Source organism: Psammomys obesus, unplaced genomic scaffold (genome assembly GCF_907164565.1).
Source record: "Psammomys obesus unplaced genomic scaffold, mPsaObe1.curated_primary_1811, whole genome shotgun sequence".
NCBI classification, from domain to species: domain Eukaryota; kingdom Metazoa; phylum Chordata; class Mammalia; order Rodentia; family Muridae; genus Psammomys; species Psammomys obesus.
This window is the reverse complement of record NW_026596134.1, coordinates 1,717,144-1,743,036: the sequence shown is the minus strand read 5'-3', so window position 1 is coordinate 1,743,036 and position 25,893 is coordinate 1,717,144. Positions and strand designations below refer to the sequence as shown.

Below are 25,893 nucleotides of genomic sequence, written 5' to 3'. Positions count from 1 at the left end.
TGAGGAGATGGTTGGGTGGCTGGGGAGATGGCTGGGTGGGTGAGGAGGTGGTGGCTGAGGAGATGTTTTGGTGGGTGAGGAGATGGTTGGGTGGCTGAGGAGATGGTTTGGTGGGTGAGGAGATGGTTGGTTGGCTGAGGAGATGGTTGGTTGGCTGAGGAGATGGCTGGGTGGCTGAGGAGATGGTTTGGTAGGTGAGATGGCTGGGTGGCTGAGGTGATGGCTGGGTGGCTGAGGAGATGGTTTGGTGGGTGAGGAGATGGCTGGGTGGGTGAGGAGATGGCTGGGTGGGTGAGGAGATGGCTGGGTGGCTGAGGAGATGGCTGGTGGCTGAGGAGATGGTTTGGTGGCTGAGGAGATGGTTTGGTGGCTGAGGAGATGGTTTGGTGGCTGAGGAGATGGTTGGGTGGGTGAGGAGATGGCTCAGTGGCTGAGATAGTTGCCCTGAAAGTGGTTGATTCCCAGGTCCCACAGAAGACTGCCAGGCCTGGGGCACAGTGTGTAAGCTCGGCGCTGGGAGGCTGCTGCCCCACAGCCTGCGTTCCCCTCTACACAGCTGAACATGCGTCCATGCACGTACCCTCCTAGAAAAAGGAAGAAAATTAGGTTGGCGATGCATGCAAGGATTTAGGATGGATTCTAGCCTAGAGGTAGGAACAAGCAAACAAACAAAAACCCCTAAAAACCAGAATCAGGGACTAGAGAGGTGGCTGAGGCATCAACAGGGCAGCTCACAACCGTCTGTATCGCCAGTTCCCAGGGATCTGGTGCCCCCTTCTGGCCTCTGTGGGCACTGCACACGTGGTAGGTATCCAGCCCAGCAAAGTAAATTTTAAGCAACAGTAACAACAGAAAACCAGTGTGTTGTAAGGGGAACAGATCACCGTTCTGTCTGCTTTATGTAATCTCTGTGTGGACAGCGTGGAGGCATCTGAGCTCGGGGTTGCGTGTGTGGAATATGTGTATGGCTGACCATGGAGGTCAAAGAGCACATAGGTGGATTCCTTGGAGCTGGAGTTCCAGGCAGTCCTGTGGGTACTGGGAACCAAGCACAGGGCCTCTGAGAGAACAAAGTCTTACCCGCTGAGCCACCTTTCCAGCTGCCCCTCTGCAATGCAGCGCTTCTTACGTGGGTGCTGAAGGACCAGCCTCTGCTCCCTCACGCTCAGTGGCAAATCCAGCCTGAGGTCTGACGTCTGTTGCTGTTCTCTTGAGACAGTCTCCCTATTTAGTCCTGGCTGGCCTGGAAATTGCTGTGCAGACAGGCTAGCCTCGAGAGTACAGAGCTCCTCCTGCCTCTGCTTTTCATGTTTTGGAGTTAAAAGATGTGCGCTGCCATGTCCAGCCTGAGAACTGTGATTTGTTTAGCGGCTTTTTGTTTTGCCAGACTGCTTTCTGTTGTATGTGACCGCGTGGATGCCTGCCTGTGCGTGTGCAGTGTGTGTGCTTGGTCCTGTGGAGGCCAGCAGAGGGCGTTCGATCTTCCGGAACCAGAGTTCCAGGGAACTGTGTGGCCTGTCTGGTGCCCAGCTGAACCCTGGACCCTGAAGATCAAGTGTTTTTCACCCTGAGCCATCGCTCCGGCTCCTGCGTCCTCCATCTCAGAGTGATCAGAGGGCTGTACTGAGAAGCGTTTGTGAAGGTTCTGGAACCTGATGGCCAACGTCTCAGAACTGTGTGTGACAAGCTACTTAGAACAGCCACGGTAGAGTTTTGAATTTTGTCACTGACAAGCAAATTGGTTTTGATGGCGTTTTTAATGCATGGGCCGTCACACGAGGACGGTTGGGCAGTTTTCATCAGTACCGTCTATATGGAGAGCTCAGAGTCTGCATTAAAGAGCTCTTGAAGCCTTTTGATAGCACTCTCCTGTGTGATCCAGAACCCCACACCTACCTACTCAGCCAGTTTCTACAGATGGGCAAGGCGTCTGGAGTGGGCGAGGCGTCCGGAGTTGGGGTGTCTCATGGCCCAAATGTAAAGTCAGTGCCTGAAAGACTTCAATACTAGCCTGGCGGTAGTCCCAGCACTTGAGAAGCAGAGGCAGGCGGATCGCTGGGTTCCAGCCCAGCCTGGTCTACGGAGGGAACTCCAGGACAGCCAAGGCTACACAGAGACACCCTATCTCACCCCTGCCTCTCCCCCAAAAGACTTACCTACTGAGTCCTTCTGACAGTGACCTGACTTCGGATCTCATGGCTCACTCTAGATGAGGGAGGTTTCCCGAAGAACGAGGGAGAGCTGCATCGAGGGCAGAGGCCACGTCCTGTTCAAAAGCTTTAAGCAAAGGAAATGTTTTAGAAGCAGTATTTAAAAAAAAATTAAAGACTTCCCCCGGTCGGGGCCAGCCTGGAGCTGAAGTTAGTCTGTGGGTGGAGGTGCCCTGTGGCCACCTTTGTGGGAGGCTCCGCAAGTTCTGGATGTTCTCACCAGGGGCGCTGCGCACGCACACACGCGCCTCCCGCCTCGTGACTCCCACTCTTACCCGTTTTATTGTGGCTCTGGTTCCAAGCAGGAACCCACCTTGCTTTTGAAAACTGTTACGTGCCCCTCTCCGCAAGGCAAACCAACCCCACGGTTCCCCGAGGGCGGTCCTGGACTAGACGCCGGCCAGCCAGAGCTGGAGCGGACACTGGGCAGGTGGCGGCATCACAGCGGCAGAAGAAACGGACAAAGTGTGTGCACATAAAACTGGCGGGGGCCGAGCGCCTGACTGGCACAGGGGTCTACAGTCGGCAGCCGTTTCTGAAATGCACCGTCCCGCCGCAGACTGGCCCCGGGGGTGGGTTTAGCTGTGTGGGACGCCATGTACACGAGAGCCTATGTCACCCTGCGGCACTCTGGTGGCTCACCATTTACTGTGTTCCAGTGTGAGCCCTGCTCGCCATGGCCCCTGTTTGAAAAGTGGCTCGCTCGCCCTTGAGCGTTTTCAGACCAGAGTGGCCAGCTCACGGCCATTCCTTTCCCAAGCCTCAAGCCTACCCCGTGCAGCTCATATGTCGGGGGGAGGGGGGAGCACCCCACCCGGCCCAGCTGCTTGCTGAGCTCCCTCTGCCCCAGCCAGCAGCCCTGAAAACAGTCTGTGTCCTAACAGCCTACTATGTCCCTTCTAAGCCCCTCTAGGGCGCACTGGAGGACTGCTCTGTGCTCCCCGGGAGCTTTCGGGAGGAGATCGTGTGGACCCCTTGTGGGTGAGACAGTGGGGCTGGCCTTGCTAAAACCACATTGCTTGCTTGGCTCCTGACATTTGCCCCAGTGAGGCCTGGTCTGCAGGGCTGTGCCAGGCTGCAGCTGGTGTCAAATGCTGGCTTCCACCCTGCCCGTCACTCTGTGTGTCTGTCTAAGCAGGGCCAACAGGGGGAAGGGGAGGACCGGGGCTGTATAAAATACCTAAGCCTGAGTCATGGACTCAGCCACCCTGAATGGACGAATCTGTTATTTTCCCCCTACTTTGGACTTGGCCTTTTGTCTTTCCTGGATGTTTGGTGTTTTGGTCCCAGCCAGGAATGAACTCGGAGATCCTTGCAATGGCAGTTAGCACCCCTGTTAGATTTTTTAGGGCGCTTATCCTGGATTTGAGGAACACTGCTCAAGATTGCACACCAGACTGTGGGTCCTGGAGAAGGACTAGGAGCTGACAGACTGTCAGGAATTCGGAGGGCCGCTTCGGAGTGAGGCCCCTGCCTCAAGCAAGGTGAGAAGCCCCACTTGGCTCTCGCCTCTGGCAGGAGAAGGGAGTGGAGGGGCCCCGAGCTCTGAGGGAGCAAGGTGCTTTGATCTTTTCTGGCTGGAGGGACCCTTTCAAGAACCAGGGTGGAGGCCACCATTCCTAAGGCAAGAGAGGGCAGACGGAGGAGCGGACGCCCTGCTCCTGTGGGGGAGGGGAGGAGGTGCGGATGCTCTACTGGACACACCTGGTGGAGTGCACAGGCTGGCCAGGCCTCTTCACTGCCTCCTCTCCCCAGCTGGCCGGTGGGGGCAGCTGTGACCGGCTGAGGGCGGGCAGCTGGGGTGGGAAGAGCCACTCAGCTTTCCCTACTGTTTCTGGAGCTGATCCGGAATGCAGGCAAAGCCTGACTGATGAGAGCGAGAAGGTGCCCGCCCGGGGCTTGCTCTGAGCGGGGCATGTGTGGGTAGGAAGTAGTCCCTTTAGAGCAAAGCCTTGCTGGGGGCTGGCGCAGCTCACAGGCTTTGGCTGCTGGTCTCAAGCCACGCGGTTGCTGGAGGCCTGTCCCCTTCGGAGCTCTCCGGAGGTAAGAATGTTGGTGAACTCTGAGGCAGAGGCCTGGGTGGCAGGGACAGCTAGACTGGGATGACAGCTGCGGCCTTGCAAATGCACACATCTCCAGCCAGGCTTCCTGTATGTGTGTGTGTGTGTGTGTGTGTGTGTGTGTGTGTGTGTGTGCGCGCGCGCGCGCGCTCTCTCTGCTGACCTCAAGGGGGCACCGGACTCTGGGGAAGAAGATGGCAGGAGCGCCATGCTGCGTGTGGGCCCTGCAGTCGGGGGGGGGGGGGGGGCTCAGCACGCCCGAGGCTAGTCCACAGAGAAAATATGTTTACTGGTGTCCAAAGGGGCCAGAGAGCTTCCCAGCCAAGTTGCACCAAGATGGCGTGGAGGCGTCTGTGGGTCTGCAGGAGCCCGGGAACACCTGGGGGCCTCGGGGAACACCTGGAGGCCTCAGGGAACACCTGGAGGCCATGCAGGCTCTGCCCACCAGGCTGAGGTGGAGGCAGCCTGCTGGGTGTGCAGCTGGATCTGGCACCGTCCGAGCCTGGTTGTGTCTGACAGAGATGGACTGCTCCTCCCTCCTTACTGCCTGCTTGGGGCTCTGCGCCACCCCCACTTCTGTCCCTCTTCTTCGGCTGCTGTGACATGGCCAGCCTAAGGAAGAAGCATTCTGTGGCCTTTAACATTATGGGTCCGTGGGCCGAGCTATTTGCTGAGGGCCCGGCGAGCTTTTCCGTCAGACATTTGAAAAAGGGAGGGTGTTAAAGGGAAGTTTCCTCCAGAGGTTTTTGTGAATGGTGGTTGTTTCATTAAAGGTCACAGAGTCACATAGACCAGAGCTTAGGAACAGGCTCCCCTTCCTTCCTTCCTTTCTCTTTAATTTAAAAAATATTTATTTATTTATTTATTTATTTATTTTTTGAGATAACTTATCATTTCGCCCTTTCCTGTCTTCCCTCAAAACCCCACCCTGTATACCCCCCTTTGCCCTTTCCAATTCATGGTCTCTTTTTAATCATCGCTTCACATATGTGGGGGTATGTGAGGAGGAGTGGGGGGGTTATTCCTAAATACATAAATACAGCCTAGTCAGTCTTTATAATGCCACTTGCATGTGTGTGTGTCTGCAGGGCTGGTACTGGGCAATCAGTGGCTGTGCTCGTCTCGAGGAAGGCTCTTTTCCTACACTCAGCATCCCTTACTTACCTGCAGGGCTTTGTCTAGGGTTGAGGCCTCATGAGCACCCCAACACCCCTCATCCCCATCTGCATATCTGTTAGTGGAGACCATTACAGAAAACCACAACAATCAAAATGAAGAGTTGCGGAGCCCAGGCTCACGGATACGCGTGCGACACAAGTCCTGCGCCCGAAGTTCGAGATCACTGGGAAAGAGTGAGCAGGAAGCGTCTAGGCCAAAGGGCAGAGTTTGCGGCAGTTTGTGCTCTCTGGAAATGCCAGAAGCTGCAGGCACAAGTCTCACCAACATGGTTGCCCGAACACAACCCAAACAAGGACCATCCCCCTCCGTTCATGATAGGTGAGGAACAAGAGGACACAGGTTCGAGACAGGGTTTTTCTGTGACTCACTTTGTAGTCCAGGCTAGCCTCAAACTCACAGAGACGCGCCTGCCTCTGCCTCCCTGAGTGCTGGGTTACAGGCATGTGTCACTATGCCCATGGTCCCTTTGCCCACGTTGTTAGGTCTCCAGAAGACCCTCTGGAGGGGAGACGAGATGTAGATGGTCCAGCACACTTTTGTCTACAAAAGGGCGGCTGTTAGCAAAGAACAGGCCCTGGCCCCTCAGAGCTTAAATGACAAATCAAGTGTTCTGAGGAGTAGTGACATCAAATGTCTCAGGGCTGGGCCTTAGTCCCTGTGGGGAAGGACAACGGGGTGATGCGGGCCCAAGAGAGAGCCAGGAAGGGACCAGGGAATGGCAGGAACCCAGCCATGGGCAGTGCAGAAACGCCACTGCCTTGCCCTGGGACAGACTGACAGATGTCAGTCTGGAGCTGCCCACCAGTGAACTAGGGCTTGTGGGTAGGAAGGAGCAACCCGCCCCGGTCTCCTGTCTGTCTGCCTCCACCTCATGCAGATGCTCCCAGGACTCTGTCACTGCTCAGCTGACTTCCCAAACTCAGGACAGAATCCTACACACACACCCCTACACTGGATTAGACACACATCCACACTCCTACAGCTTCCCCTAATTAGATGCTCGTGGACACAGACACACACACTCCTACACCTAATTACATACACAGACATACACAGGTCCCTACACCTTCACCTAATTAGATGCACACACACCCACACCTAATTATACACACACACACACATACACCTTCACCTAATCAGATACACACACACACACACACACACACACCCTACATCTTGACTTTGGTCAGGAGTCGTGTCTCCACATCCCCTGTGATATTACCCTTGCAGGAGATGGGAGAATTCTGGCCCACCTGTGTTCAGAGCTTTCTGGTTAGCAGAGCAGAAAGAAATAGCAGGGCCACGGAGATTTCCAGGTCGCCTGCCTCCTTTTGCACACACACAGGCTGACTGTGGGTAGAGGCTTCCAAGGGTCCCCAGGGGTGGTCTGAGGCTAGACTCTGGCAAAGGCCGCCGTTTCTGTCAGTTTGATCTTGCTCGATTGTGGGTGTTCACTGCCACTCAGCCATGAATATAACGTTTAAAGACTCTCAAAGGAAAGAGAAGTGTCTTCTGTTCCCTGCCAGTGTTCCCAGTGTGTGGCCAGGGCTGTACTGGTTGGAAGGCAGGTGCTGTGGGTCCAGCGGGTTCTCACTGGGCTTGAGTGAAAACCTCTGTTTAGTGAAAACCTCTGGGACCAGTTTTCTAGAGAAACAAACAGCTTTTTTTTTTTTTTTTTGTAAAGTATGTGCTTAATGTTTAAGCTCCCTGAGAAACTGGCTCTGGAGATGGGATCTGGCCCTTCCAAATATCCTCTAAAGCCAGGCTCGCCCCTGACTCTGTGACAGTTAGAAGAGACAATGAGACAGTGAGACAGCCAAAGATAAAGGCACTGTGGCTGCTATTTATCTCATAAAGAACCAAAAACCACTACAAAACAACAAAAGCTCTCCAAGCGGCCACTGCGGCTGTGGAGGTCCAGCTGGCCCTCACACTCGAAAGCAGAGGCAAGGCTGCGGCCAGCGCCCTGTGCTGAATGAGACGCTCTTGTGTCTTCTATAGGGTACCTGGGAACTTCCCAAGCCTCACTTTAGCAGCTGGATGTCCACGTATGTAGTTTGTTTCGTTGAGGTGGGGTTAGAAGGCACTGTCTTCCAAGCCACAGCAGCTGTGATCAGCACAGTGGGCTCATTGATGTGCTAATGTCATTAAATCTCATATAAGGCGGCTCGATGGTTTTCTGGAATGAAAACTAAGCTAGCTAGTTTTATGTTAACTTGACACAAGCTAGAATCATTTGAAAGGAAGGAGTGATTGAGAAAATGCCTCCATAAGACCTGGATGTAGGCAAATCTCTAGGACATTAATTAGTGATCGATGGGGAAGGGGGTAGCCCATTGTGGGTGCTGCCAGCCCTGGGCAGCACCCTGGGTTCCGGGTTCTATAAGAAAGCAGGCTGAGCAAGCCAGTAAGCAGCCCTCCAAGGCTTCTGCGTCAGCTCCTGCCTCCAGGGTCCTGTCCTGACTTCCTCCAGTGATGAGCAGTGCTGTGGAGATGTCAGCCAAAAAACCTCTTTCCTCCCTGGGGAACTTGCTTTGGTCCTGGGTAGATCACAACAGCAACCCTAAGTAAGACCAACAACAACAACTACAAAAAAGACTTGAGCACTTAAGCAAGTTACAAGGTCTGAGCAAGTAACAGAAGGTTTGTAAAAGATCGAGAAAGCCCAATATAGTGATGCTAAACCTCTGCTGAAATCAGTGGAGTTAACGGCTATACAGACTGGCTTAAAGAACAAAATGCATGTCTAATCCAAGTCTATTTAAGAGTCTGGTTTTTGCCTAAGCTTTATCTGAATTGCTCGGTGGTTAAGAGTACTGCTGTTAACCAGCCTTCTCTCTGGGCGTCTATTAACCACGCCTGGAGGCCTATGGCAGCGATCAGAGGAATTCAAAGGCAGGGGAATTCAATCTTTCCCTTGGAGGCCAGGGTTCTCCGGGGACCGTGGGACGTGATTAGGAATCACCTGCTCTCCTGTTAAGGGAGGCCGTGGAGGCCGGGGAGCTCTCATTAGTGTCCAGTGTATAAACAGGAGGGTGAACACAGATTTCCTCCATGCTTCCCGGAGAAGCCAGAGCCAAGTGAGGCCTCCGACTCATCCTCACAAAGCTGGAACTGCCAAAAGCAAGGCTAGAGAAGCTTTGAGGTTCCTCTCAAAACTCAAGCGAACTGTAAGGACCAGAGCCTCAACTGGCCTTGACAGTAAAAAATAAACGATTAGTTTTGGCCACTTGCATGGTCTTGGACACCAGCAGGAAAGCATAACCAGAGACTAGCATGGCTGCTTTTGTCTCTCCTTCCCCTTTCCCCCTCCCTTCCCTCTACATGGTCTGTGTAGCTCTGGCAGGTCTGGAACTAGCTATATAGACCAGGCTGGCCTTGAACTCAGAGATCCTCCTGCCTCTGCTGAGTGCAGACTGGTGCGTTTCTTCAGTAGTCAAGGATCACAGTCCTTAGACATTAGGCTTAAATCTGTAGCAGACACTGTAGACAACTCCTTCTTGCTATCTTCTTGATGAGAAAAAGGCTCTCAGATATGGGACATCATGAGTTTGGCTTGACTCAACACTCCAGCCAAGACAGGCCCAACTGTTTAAACCTAAAGAGAGAGTGTGTGTGTGTGTGGGGGGGGGGGGGGGGGGAAGGAATAAAATGAGGGTTAGATTTTTTTTTTTTTCCTTCTCTTTCTGGGAGGGAGCTCACCTGTGCTTCTAGGCACAGCTCCTGAAAGCAGATCCTGGGTCCATCATTCTCAGAACAGCCCTTACGGGCCAAATTTTCCATTCTTAGGGTCTAAAAGTGGTTCTCCAACTGGACTGTCCAAACCACAAGGATTTATATAGCCTCCTTGTGGTTTCAATAGGAATGGCCTCCATAGACGTGTGTGTGTGTGTGTGTGTGTGTGTGTGAATGCTTGGCCCAAAGGGAGTGGCACTCATAGGTGTGGCCTTGCTGGAGGAAGTGTCACTGAGGGGGCGGGCTCTGAGGTCTCGTACCTGTCCTGCTGCCTGAGGGTCGTGCTCCAGCTCCTCCAGCATGTCTGCCTGCACACTGCCAGGCTTCAAGCCTGGATGATAACGGACTAAACCTCTGAACTGTAAGCCAGCCTCAATGAAATGTTTTCCTTCATAAGAGTTGCCATGGTCATGGTGTCTCTTCACAGCAATAGAAACCCTAAGTCACCGCTCTTATCTGGACCGGCCTTGGCTCACCTAGGCTTTGTGTCTTATGTCATACAGCTAGGGCTGATGCTGGAGGGGAAGGTGCAGCCAGAGCTGAGGGGACCCAGTGGATGTCTCAGGCTGCAGCTCAGGCCTGGGACCACAGCCTGCCGAAACGGCCCCAGGAGCTGGCCCCCAGGAGCTGGCCCCCAGGAGCTGGCCCCCAGGAGCTGGCCCCCAGGAGCTGGCCTCCAGGAGCTGGCCCCAGGAGCTGGCCTCGGAAGGCTCCCCTCTATCTTGGACTGGCACTCCCTAGCTCCTGCCCTGCCTCAGCATGACGCAGCTGGCATGGCCATCACCTTCCCCTGATAGCAGCTGGTGTTGAAGGGCACGGGAAGAAGATAGGAGGCGGGTTCCCTGAGAGGACAGCTTGTTCCTGGAAGACACTGTGAGAACAGCAAGGCATGGGGCAGGTACCTAAATGGGACCAGCAGCGGGAAGAGGAGGATGCAGAGACCTAGAAACACCCGAGCTGGAGTCCATTTAGCACATTTCCCAGCTTTTAGGGTTGTCCTGTGTGAGATTATCACAGCTGTGATTAAACACCACGAACCAACCCTCCTCGGGTGGCCCAGAGCAGGGGCACACAAGTTGGGAAAAAGGGCTTGTCTGGTTTACGTACCATAGCACTGTTGACTGAAGCCAGGACAAGAACTCGAGCAGGAACCTGGAGGCAGGAGCTGATGCAGAGGCCACAGAGGGTGGCACACACGGGTCCAGATGTTTAATTCTTGGTCTAATGTTTTGTCTGTGCCAAGGAGTGATCTCAGACTCCCCAGAGGACCCCAGCCCTCTCATGCCTTGCTTTAAGGTAATGCTTACTGCCCTCGTTTCCAGGCTTCATTGGGGCCCCCAGTGAGTGGCAGGTACAAGCTAACTCAGCCAGGCCACTCCGCCCTCAGGAAAGCTGACTTGTGGGGGCAGGTCCTGCTGGCCAGGTGGCCCTATGGCTGTCCCGCCTCCCCGGCTGTGTACCGACTGGGCCCATGGACAGGCTGTCCCCTTGCACCCAGCCTCACCTTTGAGCTGCTTCACGGTGCAGGTGACGCTGCGGCCTAGGCTCTGGGTACAGGTGTCACGTGCGTGTGCTCCTTACCTTCCTTACCTTCTTAGGAGAGGTTTACTTGTGAGCACAGTGGGTGACATCACAGACAAACCACTGAGAACTTTAAAACTGCCGTCTTCTGCTTTATTGACAGGTAAATTGTCCAAAAATGTTCTCACAATTCAATAATTACAAAGACTCAGACTTACATTAAAAAAGTAAAAACCAGAACCCCCAGCAGGTGCCTGCCCCGGCACAAAGCCGGGAGGGTGGATGGGCAGGCAGGCAGGTCTGGGTGTGACATGCAGGCATGGCCGGCAGTGCCACGACCCTCAGTGCCAATTCGGCCAAGTGCACGCCCTGAATTGTGTCGCCAAGCACGCCAGTGGGGAAGGGAGGCCTGTCCAAGAGGAGGACAGGATGTCTGCTGCCACAGCTGGTCACATGCCTTCGTGGGCAGGGCCACAGCCCCTATCACTCAACACGGGCACGGGGGACGGGGGGACGGGGGGACGGGGTTAAATACACGTGCCGTGCCCAGGCCTGCCGTTCTGCCAATGTGCAGCAGTGTTGGTGATTCCATGTGACTGACCGGGCTACTGAGCACAGAGGCTCCATGCAGGGAGGGGGCGGGGCGGGGCGGGGCCGCCCCAGGGCTGGGCATGGCTCCCCAGGCTGCAGCCTCCTCTCAAGTCGGCAGGCCTGGGTTGCCCGCCCCAGGTGTGCGTGGGCCTGTGGCAGGCTGCAGACAGACGGGGAGCCAGTGTACAGCAGGGGCCACCTCGGGGCTGTGGCCCAGAATGGACGGACACAGGGACACAGGCGGACGGCAGGACTGCCGCAGCTGCCTGTGTCGGGGCTAAGTAAGGAAAGGCCACAAACGGGCCTCCGTGACACTGGGGTGGTGCACAACTTTAGTCCTTCAGGGTCCTTGAGACAATTTCGGGGCGGGGAGGGTCTTGAGGCCACACCCCGGCACCGCAGAGGAAGCAGGCCCCGGGCCTGGTGGTCCTGGTGGGAGAGGCTGGTCCTTCATGTGCAAACGGAACAGTGTTGCCTTGCGGCTGTGCAGACGGACACACCTGGTCGATTGCCACCAACAACGTGGCGCAAAACTGATCATTACAATAAAGATTATTTTACCTATCTACAGACTGACTCTACATTCCCTTGACCACGCTGGAGGGCAGCTCGGGCTTGGCACTGACGGTGACCCATGGTGCTAGGCTGCGGCCTCAGGCGTCACAGGGTGGCTGCTCCAGGCCTTCCATGGGGAGCTGGCTCCGGTGGGGCGAGTTGGGGCTCGGGGGGCCGCTGGGGTTGGAGCTGTTGGAGGGAGTTGAGTGCTTGGTGGAATCGGAGTCAGGCTGCCAACGAAGAGAGAGAGAGAGAGTGAGGACAGGCGGTGCTCCTCGCCCTGGCATGTGCGCTGTGCAGGCCTCTGCAGAGCTGCAGGTGAGAAGTGACCAGGTCTCCTGAGTGCACAAGAGGAGGAGCAGAAAGAAGCCGCAACCTGCAGCCAGGTGGGAGCTCTAGGCATAAACATCGGGTCCACAGCTGTCCACAGCTGTCCACAGTGGAGAAACGCCTCCCCTGCGTCGGGGACAGGAAGACCTGCTGCTTCACCGCCGCAGTGCAACACCGAAACGCCAGGGACCTAACGCTGCCCACAGTGACGTGATTCTGCACACTCGGTCCCAAGGAAGCCACACGCACCAGGAGCACAACTGGGAATGGGAGTGACTGCGGCAGGTCCACCACCACACAGCAACAGACGGCAACGCCACTCACAACAGCCCCGAAAAGAACCTTAGAAACGGGCGAAAGACGCATGCACCCCAAGCTGCTACTTCAGGGGCTGGCGAGATGGCTCGGAAGTTCAGGGGCACGCTGCTCTTCTGAGGACCCAGGTTCGGTTCCCAGCAACCACACTAAGTAGCTCCCAGCTGCCTATAGCTCCACTCCAAAGGATCTGGCCTGTGTTGGCAACTCCACACAGGACCAATACAGAAGACTCAGGTAACTGGAGGACCCCACTGCTTCAGACTGACATTACCAAGACGGTCTCAGTCCTTAAGTGGTCTACGGGCTCAGTGAGACTCCCGAAATTCCAATGGCCTTCTGTAGAAAGTTGCTCTCGAACAAAAGCTCAGCCTGGTGACTCAGACCCATCGCGTGATCCCAGTTACTTGGGAGGCTGAAGAGAAAGGTCACAAGCTCTCACTCAGTCTGTGCCAGAGACGTTCAGAGCAGCCTGGAAACTCACAACAAACTGAGGATGGGGTTGAGGCTCCCCGGTAGAGGTCTGAGTCCCAGGACGTTTTCCCTGTCTCGAACTCAAAGTCTAGTGGAAAGCAACAGTGGTGCTGAAATCGGGGCACAGGCACAGGCACAGGCACAGGCACAGGCACCAACTTTCAAGGCTTTCAACGAGGCTGTCGAGCCCACACAAAGGGCAAGAACACACCCTGCAGGGAACGGCGCAGACGCTCACACTCGGACAGCTCACGATGCACAGCTACAGCAGCCAACAGCCTAGAGGACGGCCGAGAACGGGGCGCTGGCTGCAAACGATGGATGCAACCGTGATTTCAGACCATCAGAAGCATGTGTAACAGTAAAAACTTGGGTTCTTCCCAAAGAAGCAACTTTTACATCACCCAGAATGTGAAACATGGGGCTGGGGAGACACTGCTGCTCTCAGGGGACCTGAGTTTGGCACCCGGCGCCCACATGGTGTCCCACAGTGATCCGTAACTGCACTTCCAGGGGGATCTGGCACTCCTCCTGGCCTCCTTGGGCACCAGGCACAGAGACAAACGTGCAGGCAAACACCCACACACAACATAAAAAACAAAACCTCATTTAAATTCTGACTTCAGAAAGCACACTAGCAAGAAACCCAGCGCGTCTAGCAGGCTTGCCACAGGTGAGGAAAGATGGAAGGAGGTCCCTTCACCAGCGGAGATGGCCAGGGTGTGAGCCTCGGGGCTGTAAAGGGAACAGGAGTGGCCACGTCAATCACCACTGTCATGGTGGGTTGCCTCCGTTTCCAGAAAGACCCTAAAACCCCGGCATGCAGATCCAGCCTCGGCTGTCACATGCCGGACAAGCCCTGTTCCACCTGCTCTCACCGGGCTCTGCAAGGAGGGACTGAGGCAGGAGCATAGCTGACCGGGGATGACGCTCCAGGGTGAGAGCCAGGCCATGTCACACGCACACAGAAAAGTGAGACGGAAAGGTCAGTGGAGGCTGCGGAGGCCTGGTGCAGAGCCAGTCTGAGCAGCGGACTGAGCTCCTGTCAGGAAAAGCCCTGCCCATGTGGCAGCCACTCCTTTAATCAGCACTCAGGAGCAAAGGCTGGCAGATCTCCTCAGAGAGCAAGTCCAGAGAAGGGCAGTGTGGTGGTGTGCGCCTGCAACTCCAGGGCCACACACGCGGCCTTGGCAGGCCCCTGACCATCTATGCAGCAGGGCATGGAACCCACGCCCACACCGCAGTCGCAGGGCTGCACTCCGGAGGAGCAAGAGTTCAAGGTCATCCTCAATGACACAGTAAGCTTGAGGCCAGCCTGGGCTACATGAAACCGCTTCAGAGAAAAGAGAGGTTCAGAAGGAACCAGAGTGTGCCCTCTGTTAGAACCTGGCTCAACTCTAAAGGAAATCCTTACCCCTAGGTGGGGTGTACGCCTGGTGACCCACAACCTTGCCCGGTGCTACTGGGGTCTCTGCTCAAGACTGTGCTCCCAGCTGCACTGTCTGTCTAGTCCAGGTCTCAGCCAGCTGGCCCAGCTGACAGTAATGACGTATGCTCCCCACAAGCTCTGCAGTCTGCAGGCCTGTGTGGCCACAGCCTTCCACGCTGGAGTAACACGTACCTCTTTGTCAAAATCCTGGTCGGGATCGGACATGCTCCTGAGAGGCGCAGTCACTCCAGGCTCGGACCCACCTACAGACAAGGACAGCTTTGACCTCAGGGAGAGGCCAAGGGGAACTCGAAGAACAGAGCCACCGCCCCAGCACCTTTCCCGCCTGGGTACCTGACGAGGGCCATGAGATGTAGGGCTTGCTCCTGGCTGGGGGCTGCCGAGGGAGGCCTGGAGGGGCAGGGCCCTGCTTCTCCTCCTGGGGCGCGGGCGCCGTACTCTGGGGGAAGAGAGGAGCACCTGAGAGTGGCCTGTGAACACAGCCAGGGACCACCATGGGGCACCACAATGGGATGGCAGTCAGCAGGCCAGCCTCGGGCCCCAGGGCATGGCTTCTCATCAGCGAGTGCCTCGAAGGACCAGCAAGGGCAGGGGAGAGAAACCCTACAGAAAACGCACCGCTAAAAATAAAGAGAACCTGTTGTGGCCTCACACCAAGGAGCTGGAAAGCCCTTTCTTGACAGCTGTGTCCTAAGGACACGCGTGCACACAGGGAGACCCACCTCCGTGTCAGGAGTGGCCCGGGCAGCACTCGGAAAGGCTCTCCCAGGGTCAGCGCGGCCCTCTGAGGCGGGACGAGCTGCTGGTCGATGCCCACACCCGCACAGTAGGTGGCGCCCATGCACACCTGGCTGGGCACTTACCAGGGGCAGGTCCATGAGCACCTGCATCCCATCCCCGGGGCCCATGTGAGCCACGTGGTTGAAGTTGGTCGGGTTGGATATCATTTTGGATCTCAATTCCGGGTCTCTGAGCATCTCTCTGCAGAAAGGAACCAGCTGAGGCTCAGGAACCTCGAAACATCCTTTGGTTCCAGCTAGCCCTTCCCTTCCCTGTACAGTCCTGTGGCCCCAGGGACCCAGGCCAGGGGACCCGCCCTCACCGGCGCTGCTGCAGCCGTTCTTCCTCCGGAACCTTGAAGACGAAACGCCGCTTGCTCCGAGTGCGTAGCATCTGCTTCTTGCTGTTGTCCGAGGTGTCGGGCACATTGAGGACGGTCCCTGCAGGGGCAGGGGAAGAGTTCACAGCGGGACGGCCACGGGACGGGCGAGGCCACCTCCCTCCTGCCTCCCACGAGAGCAGCTCACCTGCGAACTTGTTCTTGAAGTAGATGAGGCGCGGGGGCTCACAGCCAAGCAGGTTGAGGCTGCCGTCAGAGTTCAAAGGCCTGATCTGTGAAGGGCGGAGAAGACCCACTGTGTGACCCCAGGACCAAGGGCGGGCAGCCACCCTCGGCAGGGCCGCCTGCTCTTACCCTCCTCAGGCCGATGGTCTGCACCCACTCCATGGTTCGCACGTCAAAGACATCCACCCCATACTCGCTGTACACCGTGACGTGGGAGGGGCTGCAACCTGTGCGGATGAAGAGAGCAAGTAAGCGCGGGCCCATCCATGGTCCAGCCCCCGGGAGCTGCCTTGGTGGGGCTCCCATGGCAGAAGCCACCCTTCCGTCAACGTCACGTGTGTCTAACTGTGTCCAGAGGCATCCCCCTGCCTCCGCAACCAGGCTGTCTTCCCCATACTACAGAAGGACGCTGAAGCTGATTTTCACAGTCCACTTCCTCAGCTCCACTCTCACACACACAGGCTCAGCAAAGCTCAACCCTGCTGCGCTCAGGCAAGGACCGCCTGCTCTGCACTGCCAGGCAGAAACCTCAGCGCTCTCCCGTTCTCCCTTTCTTTACGTGCACGGGGGTTTGGCTGCATGCCTGTCTGTGCGCCCCGTGCACACGGTGCCGAGAGCACCGGGAAGGGGGCACCGAAGCCCCGGCAACTGTACTTATAGATGGTTGGGAGCTGCCACCAACTGGGAGCTGGGAAGTGTAGCCCAGCCCCAGGGAGAGCAGTCAGTGCTCTTGACCACTGAGCCAGCTCTCCAGGCCCCAAGTCCTCTAAAATAGCAGAAAGAACTCAGGTTTCTGGGTGCATGTTTAAGACGCCCCCAGCCTCCTGCTTTGCTCTGGGGCATGCCCGGGGCCATGTACATGTCACACGGAATGGTAGGCCTCACTCTAGGAAGCTATTCTGAACACACTCAGACGAGAAGCATCTCGTGGTGGCGTCCCCTCCAGTCCCAGAGCTCTAAGGAACGCTTTCTGTCAGGCTGTGCCAACTGACCTGCTACACTGCAGACACATGCCCACAGCCCTCTGCTGTGCATGCAGCCCTCCGAGCATGCAGCTTGAAGGACACAGCAAAGCCCACCTGATTGGCCCGCCAGACTCAAGGACTGGGTGTCCACTTCCCCTTGGCTATGCTGCTGCAGATGGCCCGGCCACCAGGGACCTGCGGTGTCCTCACATACAGTCAGGGCTTCACAGCACGGCAGTGGCAGGCCACAGGACAGGCTGTCTGAGCACTAGAGCACCTCTGCACACGAGGCTGGCCTAACCCTGCCACCAGCACTCACTGAACATATGTGACTCCCCGGAACCAGCCACCAAACCTGCCCAGCAGTGGCACTTCAGGCCCTGGGGGGAGGGGCGCTACTGAGCGCCGTGTGCAGAGGCTGGCCCTCAGTTACCTCCAAGATGAAAACTCTCCACATGGCAGCCTGGAGCAAGTGCTCTCACTTGCTGAACATACGGGGGCTTTGCTTCTGATTTGCAACGAGGGCCAAGTTCAAGCCGAAGTGTTTGAAGGAGAACACACACCACAAAGAGCACGTGGAGATGTGTGCTGTTTTGCTGGGCGGACTGCAGGCCGCAGCGGCTCCACACCTCAGCCCCCCAGACGGCCAGAAGGCAGCACGGACGCTGCTGCGCCACCCTCAGAGCCCTTCACTTCTGTACAGCTGACTGGGAATCGGTTACACACGGGCTGAGAAGCAAGGCCCACAGGAGTGGAAAGGCCGAGCACCTAGTTATCCGTGCCCAGGATTTTAGGACACGCGCTTAGGGACTTGGGCCCTTTCCAGCTGCAAACTGAAGAATGAAAGCCTAGAGAGGGAGTGTGGCTTAGGACGCTGCACTGGCTGCCTGCAGAGAGCAGGCCAAGGAGTCACGAGGCTGCCGCCTGCCGCTCCAGTTCCCCGGTGAGGGAAAAGGGCGGGTTCTCAGCCCTGACAGACCTGGCGGGGAGGAGGCAGCTTGGATGTTTGTGCTGTCTGCCGTTAGGGAGGCAAGCCACCACCTCCTGTCCAGCGACCCCTGAGGCTCCAGCTCAGAACCAGGCTGTACTCTGCTGGCCTCCGGTGTCTCGATGGCTGGCCAGCATGGCAGGCTTAAGGCCTCCAAGAGTAACGCAGCGGGGCAAGCTGGCCCAGCGGTGCTGCTGAGCCCAGACACCAGAGGCGCTTAGTCCTCCCAGCACAACTTCCAGCGCATTGGGGTGTTCCAGGCCCTGCACAGCGCCTGCTCACACACACGGTTCTTACGGCAAGCGCTTTACGGGGGGCATAAACTTGACACTGGAGTTAAGTCTCTGGGTAACAAATCCCTGTAGCTGTACACTGCCCTGTGAATTCACCAACTGTGGGGACGCCGTTTAAAGACTCCAGGTCCCTTCCCCATCCGCTGTGCCTTTGTGGCCAGGAGGCTGCTTGCAGCCACACAGCGGAGGCAGCAGGGCCTAGGAGTGAGGCTGCTGGCCCTGAGTGAGGACCAGCCCCAACACGGCAGCGTGTAGCCTGCATACCCCCTGCTCATCCTGCTCCTTAACCCTCCGCTCAGGGACTGGGAGACAAACCAAAGCAAACAGCACATGCCGACCGTCCACGTGAGAAGCAGCAACAGTGATATGGCAACAGAAAAACATATACATACTACAGGCGACAGGAGCCGCAGGCCACATGAGCTCCTGCATGCGTGACCTCCGGCCTTGAGGGTCCACGTACAGTCCCATGTGGCTGAAGCAAAGCAGGTACTCCTCGCTTTTGAGCTCCACAGCGCAAAGGGCATCGAAAGACTGCTGTGAGAGGAACGCAAGCGAGGGCTCAGTGGGATTTACCAGGTCTAGAGGCTGCCCGTCCCCCTGGATGCTCAACAGAGAGAACCCAGAAGGGTAGCCAACACAGAGCCTGTCCTTGAACACTGCCATCCACTGCACGTGGCCCGGAGCCACCATCTCATTGAACTTCCTGTGGAAAGGCTTAGTTCTCTGGATCTCGTAGCAAAGGATCAGTCGCTTCACGGCGACAAACAGGCAGGTGGCCGAGCTCTTCCTCGGTGTCCCTGTTGCTATCAGCTGGCAGCCTTTCGTCTCTGGGAGCTTGATGTCAAAGTTGCTCGCTTCCGCTCCGTCAAAGGCAGACCAGGGGTGGAGGTGCACGTGGTGGTTCCGGCCACAGAGGAGGATGATGATCTTCTCCTTGGGTGCCAGTTCGATCTGGTAAACCTTCTTGCAGTCAGCAGCGCGGACGATCACTGTGGTCAGAGGATGCGGGTGACTGGCTCTGGCTGACCCGGCCCTCGGTCCCCCAGCAATCCTCCCAGCAGTCAGGCCCAGGGCCAGTGTTGCAAACGCCCTACCAGAGACAGTGGCACCCTTGTCTCCACCTCCTGACAACCCTGGTCCTGCCACTGCCCGCCTGTGCAGGTTCTAGCTGGGCACTTAGAGCACGACAGGCCCTGGGAGCGGCACCTGCAATTCCCACTCTCGTGCCCACCCCAAGCAGGGCAAGAGCTGGCTTAGGAGTGCCACTTGCCTTCCCTGGTCTGCAGCCTGAAGCGCTCAGCTGCCCACATGCTCTGGCCACTGTGGGCTCTGGCTCACTCTCACTCAACAGGAAGGGCTGTGGAGGGGGAAAGGCAGGGAAAGGCCCCTTCCCCGGCCGGCAGGAGAGGAACACAGGAACTCTGGGCAGTTTCAGTACACCAGCATCGCTGGGTTCTCCTGAGGGGCTGAGACCCACCACCCCATCCCATTCTCTTTCAAGAATTCAGTGGCGGCCAGGGGCAGTGGCATATCCCTGTAATCCCAGCACCCGGGAAGCAGAGATAGGCTGACCTCTGTGATTTCCAGGTCAGCCTCACCTACACAGTGAATTTTAGGATAGCTAGGGCTAGTCTGTCTCAAAACAAATAAGCAAACAAAATTCAACAGAGGCCCAGCAAGATGCTCAGCGGTAAAGGTGCTTGCTGCTGAGCTGAGCGCTAGGCCCCAGCACCTGCCTGCACAGGCTGTCTCTAAGCTCTACACTCCATACCTCCACCACAAAAATAAAATAAATGAATAAATGGGCATTTCAAGAACTTAGCCAGGCATGGTGAGGGCAGGGCTAGGTGATCTCTGTGAGTTCCAGGTCAGGGCTACATAGAGAGAATCTGTCTTGAAAACACAATCCCCCCACACAAAATAAGTAACTAATCAAACAATGGTTCCTCACTGCCTCTCCAGACACATGAAGCTGTCCAGCAAACAAGCCCCGGCACCTGAATATGCTGAGTGCCCGCCATGTCAATGGAGAACTCTTTCACTCCATCCATGTCTTGAGTGACACTGTCACTCAACTGACATGTCAAGGTGTTCCTCTTTCACAGCACTGGGGATGGACCCCAGGGCCTCAGTCACGGCACTGTGCCACGCTAAGTCCGAGTGCCACCATGGAGCCCTCTGAAGGCCCGTGTCTGAGTAGCCCAGCGGGATTCACACCCTTGTACTCACCATCTCGGGTGAGCTCGATGACGTAGAGGCCCTCTTCCAGGCCAACTGCAATCCTGTCTCCATCTGGGGAAACAACACAAGCGCCCGTGAGCCAGCACCCGCTTCTTCCAACGGGAGAAACCGCCTACACGTTCAGATGGAGGGGACCACGCAGCCATGCTGTCGCCGCAGCTCCCACGGCTCGGGCCCTCACACATACCCACAATGGCAGCAGCAAGCACAGCCTTGATGAGCGGCAGGGTGCTGTCGTAGGCCTCCTGGGCCACGTGCACCACCTGGCTCCTCAGCCGGTTCTTGTGGAGGATCGCCTGCAGTCCTTCAAGAATCCCAACCCACTTCCTCTTCTCGTTCTCATTCTCCGTCAGGATGAGCAGTGAGCTGGTCTTACAAGGCGAACCTAAGAGAGAGGCCGTCACCTTCATGAGAAAAACAAAACAGACAAAACCATGAGCTGCCAGCCAGATCAGAACAAGGGCTGCGCTGGGACCACCTAGCCCCTGAGGTCTCAAACGGGACGGTAAGTCACGTCAATGTCCCTGAGTTGCCCCGGAGGCCACCAGTCTCCTCAGCTGCCAGCCAGGCAGAGCACAGCAGCTGACAGGAGGGGGCAGCGCTGCAAACAGATGTCTCTCCCTGCCAGATCTGAGTTAATTCTGCTCTTGTCAACACTACTGTGTAAATGCACACTTAAAACTTGCTTTCTTGACTAACTTGACAATGACTAAGATGTGGGCTCTTAAAGCATGTCCAGGGAAGAAAAGGTCTCCAGCGCTCACTGACCCCAGCAGGAACCTGGGAGGCCCCGCAGTGGAGAATGACTGTCACTTTGAGCACACAATGGTGGTGATCTTCTGGAACATATACAGAAGGGCTGCTTCTGACTCCACGTGTGATTCAGTAACAGCCCTCAGACCTGGCTTTGTGGTCAACCAAACGCGTCTACAGCAGTGACAACGGGAAGGAGTGTCTTCCAGAGCTTCCCAACGCGCAGCGCTAACTGGGAGAGTAGAGGGCTCCCACCCGGTCAGCGAGACACAGACAAACGTGAAGGAGTCCTTGTTAGTTTTCTGGTGTACTCAGTGGAGTATGGCTGCCAGGGAGGGGAACCCTAAAGCAAGACAGAGCTCACAGATCCACCGTGAAGCCAAGACATTGTCGCTAGGGTGGAAGGAAAACTAGGTGGGGAAGGTGCTCAGGGGGCGAGTGAGGAGAGGGCCCCATGGGAAGCCAGCGGCAGGCAGACTCCTCAGGAAACACGGGCTGTGTAGGGCAGTGTGTTCAGCGAGGGTCACTATGCCGGGCAGGCCCACAGTACAAGGTAAGAACAGGGCCTCCTGGGATATTCACCAGAGCTTGCTTAAGTGCGGTGAGATGCTCGGAGCATTGCCTTTGGGGGTGTGGGGGCAGGGTCGCACTATCTAGCGCTGAATGTTGGGGGCTTACTGAGGTCTGCTGCCTCTGGCTCAAGTCCTGGCTTAAAGGGCACACCACTATGCCCACGGTCTTTTTGTTCATTTTGTTTTTACGAACTGCTGTCTTTTAACAGTGAGATTTATTTTTTAAATGACTATCTAGCAAACAGAACTAGAAAAACTCATACCTTGAATATGCATGGAATGTCTCGGCGCGTTGCGTGGATGACATCTGAGGCCAGGACTGAGCTCACAGAAAACTCGTCATCTCTGGCAAGAACGAAATGCACACAGTTGAGAAAGCCCTGCAGATCTGCTGCCACGTCTCACAGCTTACCCCGGCATCGCGGGGGACCCTGAGCCCCTTGCAGAGGGGACACTGCCCACTGCTGTTGACTCCGACTCTGTGCTCTCGCTGCTCCCTGAGGGAACCAGCCCAAGAACACTGGAGGCCGTGCCAGACATATGGCAGCTACGGAGAGTCACAATGCCTGCCTTCCTGATTTGGCACAAGGCAAGAACGGCACAGGCCCTCCACACTGTAGCGCCGAGTGTGCCCTTGGTACCTGGGCAGTTCTGCCACACTGAACATACCTGAGGTCCAAGACCTGACTGGCAACGACGCCCGGCTGGGTAGACTTTCCTTCTGGCAGGTCATACAGGAAGAGTTTGCAGTCACAGACCACCGCATAAGCCCGCTGCCATCCTTTCTTCACTCCCGTGGGCTTTGGGACCTACAAACCAACAGTGACCACGTCTCCCCCGGGCCAGAGATCTTGGCGACACAGAGAGACTGGCAGGCCCTTAGGCTTTCTTAGTCCGTGTCTACCTGCTATATGACTGTCCTGGTTCTCCAGGGACTGGCCCCACCAACCCTCTTCCCAGACTGGTAGACAAGCCGGTGTCCGGGCGAGACAGTCCTGGCTCAGGGGGCTCAGGGCCTGACTAGGAGAAGCTTGTTAATGGGAAGGTTACACAAGGGGTGCTGGCAACCCAGGATCACACTGGTCCTGGAGGCTGCAGCTGTGTAAGACATGGAAAGGCCTATGTACCCATGGTTGCAAGCACCACTTGGCTTTGGAACCCTGACTCCAAGCTCAGGCGCCAAGGAAGTTACTGTGGGAGCCCTAGGTGGCCTCTCCGTGTCTAACAGTTCTCAGGCTCCTGGGCATTTAAAGTAGTAGCTGTGCCTGAGCCCCTCGCTCTGAGGCAAGAGTGGTTGGTACCACAGCTGCTCACACAGCGGAGGGGATGTTTCAAGAACACTAGTCACGACACCAAAGAAACCATGAGCTGACCTAATGAAAAGGGGGACAGGAGCTGGCTCCTCCTACCTTCACGTAGCCCTTGTAGGCTGTGCCTATACCCCTCTGCACGTCTACACCGAGAGGCCTCTTGGACTGCTCCTGTGGTATGGGGCACACTTGGGGAGCGCTGTCTTTGCAGGACACATGGCAGGAAAACGCACACACTGCAAGAGAGGACAAGTCCCACCTCACAACGTGCTGCCAGGGATGCAGACGTGCTGAGCAGGCACTCCACACACGCGGCCTAGGAAGCCGAGGGTTCCAGCATGGCAAAGAAAACTCCCAGAAGGGCTTCCGAAAAACTGCTCAAAAAAAATTGCGTGATTTTCTGAAAAAATCACGGTGCCCACATACCACTGAGGCTTGCCTTTACTCCACACAGGCAGTCTCCAGGCACACAGCCAATCAGAGCCAGGTCGGCCACCTGGGTCACCTGCAGGTCACAGGTCACAGTAGCACACAGCCAATCAGAAGGCTTAAGACAACTGCAGAGGCAGTGTGTTTGGAGCAGAGGCACTGACTCAGGCGTCACACCCTTCACACGTGGCACGGGTGAAATGAGGCACATGCAGTCAGTGAACAGGCTCGAGAGTGTGGAGCACGACACAGAGGATTTTTGTGACTTAAAAATAATGACTAGACGGGTGTGGTGGCGGACACCTATGATCCCAGCTCTTGGGAGGCAGAGACAGGCGGATCTCTGTGAGTTCTCGGCCAGCCTGGTTTACAAAGTGAGTCCAGGCCAGAGAAACCCTGTCTCAAAAAAGAAAAACAAACAAACAAACAAACAAACTACCATGGAGTAGACACAATATAGTCATGGTGGATGTAGACAGCTGAGGGGGAGGGGGGGCGCAGGGGTGCGGCGGCGACGGCTGTGAGAAGGCTTGGCAGGTAGAGGTGACTGCTGCCAAGTCCGACAGCTTGAGTCCAACCTCAGAAGCAAAGGTGTGAAGAGAAGCAGCTCTCACAGGTGCTGTGGCACACGCCCACACTCACATACACAAATAAATGTTAATTAAAAACAGCACCCATACAACATGGGAGTGGCGCGTGGCGTGCCGACCCGTCCTCCTCGTCTCCGAGCTGGCGGAATGGCTATGGCGTTTGCCCATAGGCGCTCTCGGGTGAAGGTGTGCTTCACAGTGACTGTCAGGTGACAGATAACCTGCAGGACTGCAGCAGGCCCTGACGGGGCCTCGTGAAGCGCGGGTCTGCTGCGCACGCTGACACGCCCCTCTGCTGGCCGGCCCGGCAGCAGTGTGGGCTGCCCATGCACTCGGACCCCTGCACACAGGCCGGCACTCACCTTCGCAGGCGTAGCCCTGCCGGATCAGTCCGACCATCAAGGACGTGCAGTGGCTGCACTGGGTGGGGCTGGAGAAGGACTTGATGCTGAACTGGTGTGCTTTGGGCTGCAGGAAAGGGCCAAGCAGAGCAGGTCATGTGACTGGGAGCCAGGGAGGCGGGCCAGACTGCTCTGGACTAATCAGAACTGGTGTCAACTTGAAGAGCGGCCTGCTGCCTGCCGCTTCTCAGCCACGGGCTCCTCGTCTGCGGCGCTAACCTAGCGTCCCAGGCCGGAACTCAACAGCCCTGCTTCCTTCAGCTAGCTGTGTCACGGGCAGAGCTGGGGGAGCTCACCAGCGTTGCCTTTCACAGCTGGTACTCGGCTTAGGTCACGAGCAGCCTCCAGGGACCAGCACCAACTGCATTTTGAGATTTAGCCTGGAACCCTCTGGGTTTGGCTCTTCTTAGGTGTGTGACCAAGACAGCACTTTTAATTTACAAGAAACGTTAACAGCAAAATCTTGGAAAGACCCGCTGTCCTATGCCAGAAAAAAATAGAAGGTGACACACAGGGGAAGAACGGTGAGGCTAGCTGGCAAGAGGCCAGGAGGGCCTGCCTGGGAAGCACATGACAAAGGTGACACACTGCTCAGGAAGACACTGGCAAGGCCACATGCTTCTCAAGGAGTTGGGGAGGTGGCCAGAGAGGAGGCAGGGGCTCAGTCATCACTAAGCTGGCTCTGGGTCTCAGAAGCAGTCCCTCAGCATGGTCCTTACTTCTGCAAGAGCCTAAGCCCCAGAGCCAAAGCATGAATTACTCTCAGGCTTCCAGGGAAGAACATTAATAGGTCTGAATTTATTTAAATTAAAAAAAAAAAAAAATCAGACACAAGTCCATGCCAGGCATACTAACAAAATTCGACCAAGCTAGAGCCTCAGGGTCTGCCGCAATTGGGAAACTTACAGTCAACACTCATGTTTACACAGAGAAAGGAGCCCCACTGGGGCTTCAAGGCTAGCCAGGAAAACAAGGTGAAGACATGCACTGAGGTGCCAGGCTTTTGCAAAAGGCACGAGTCAAACTGCAAACTGCAGATAGCTCCATTAAATGCTGGGAAAGATTCTCCTACAAACCACATGGTTCTCACTACAACAGACACGGTAAGTACGGAGGAGCGACTGGATGTGAGAGGCCACCTACCTATCAGCCAGACATGGGACTAATGAGGAAAAGAAGAAGAGACTCAGCACCACTTCAGTTGAGACATACACTCGGTGCTAAGTGTGAAGATGACGGTCCTGGACTTATGTTTGTGAACTATCCCACGCCACGAGGGCCCTACTGTGTATATTCAAAATGTGTATATTCAAAGCACAGATGTCTTTACAAAATTTAACTTCTAAAACACAGAAGGTACCCAGCGATAAGGAAGGGCCTACCTTGGGTCCGGCCATGGCGAGGGCCTGTGTGTTGGGCAACGGCACAGCGGACGGCCTCTGCTGGGGCCGAGCCATGTCCTAGGACAAAGTGTGTACAGGTGAGCTTCAGCTTGGCTGCCAGATCCTACCTGGGGTTTCTCTCTAGAATTTATCAATTATTAACATCCTAATTGACTACACTGTCGAGACAGCTGCCAGGGT

At 56.2% G+C, this 25,893-nt stretch overlaps 1 protein-coding gene across 1 annotated transcript in view; it reads right to left on the bottom strand.

The window, feature by feature from the left end:
* Positions 1 to 10,836: 10,836 nt before the first annotated feature.
* Cdc42bpb (CDC42 binding protein kinase beta) overlaps positions 10,837 to 25,893 on the bottom strand; it is an 88,988-nt gene continuing 73,931 nt past the window's right edge. The window contains exons 23-37 of the mRNA XM_055593240.1: positions 25,693 to 25,770; positions 24,272 to 24,377; positions 22,990 to 23,126; positions 22,250 to 22,389; positions 21,844 to 21,925; positions 20,443 to 20,659; positions 20,244 to 20,306; positions 18,404 to 19,003; positions 15,895 to 15,992; positions 15,728 to 15,812; positions 15,523 to 15,640; positions 15,284 to 15,401; positions 14,754 to 14,859; positions 14,592 to 14,662; positions 10,837 to 12,081 (exon numbers count right to left, since the gene is read on the bottom strand). Coding sequence (XP_055449215.1) covers positions 11,950 to 12,081; positions 14,592 to 14,662; positions 14,754 to 14,859; positions 15,284 to 15,401; positions 15,523 to 15,640; positions 15,728 to 15,812; positions 15,895 to 15,992; positions 18,404 to 19,003; positions 20,244 to 20,306; positions 20,443 to 20,659; positions 21,844 to 21,925; positions 22,250 to 22,389; positions 22,990 to 23,126; positions 24,272 to 24,377; positions 25,693 to 25,770 — 2,151 coding nt within the window. The 3' untranslated portion in view covers positions 10,837 to 11,949. The remainder of the gene's footprint in view (positions 12,082 to 14,591; positions 14,663 to 14,753; positions 14,860 to 15,283; positions 15,402 to 15,522; positions 15,641 to 15,727; positions 15,813 to 15,894; positions 15,993 to 18,403; positions 19,004 to 20,243; positions 20,307 to 20,442; positions 20,660 to 21,843; positions 21,926 to 22,249; positions 22,390 to 22,989; positions 23,127 to 24,271; positions 24,378 to 25,692; positions 25,771 to 25,893) is intronic.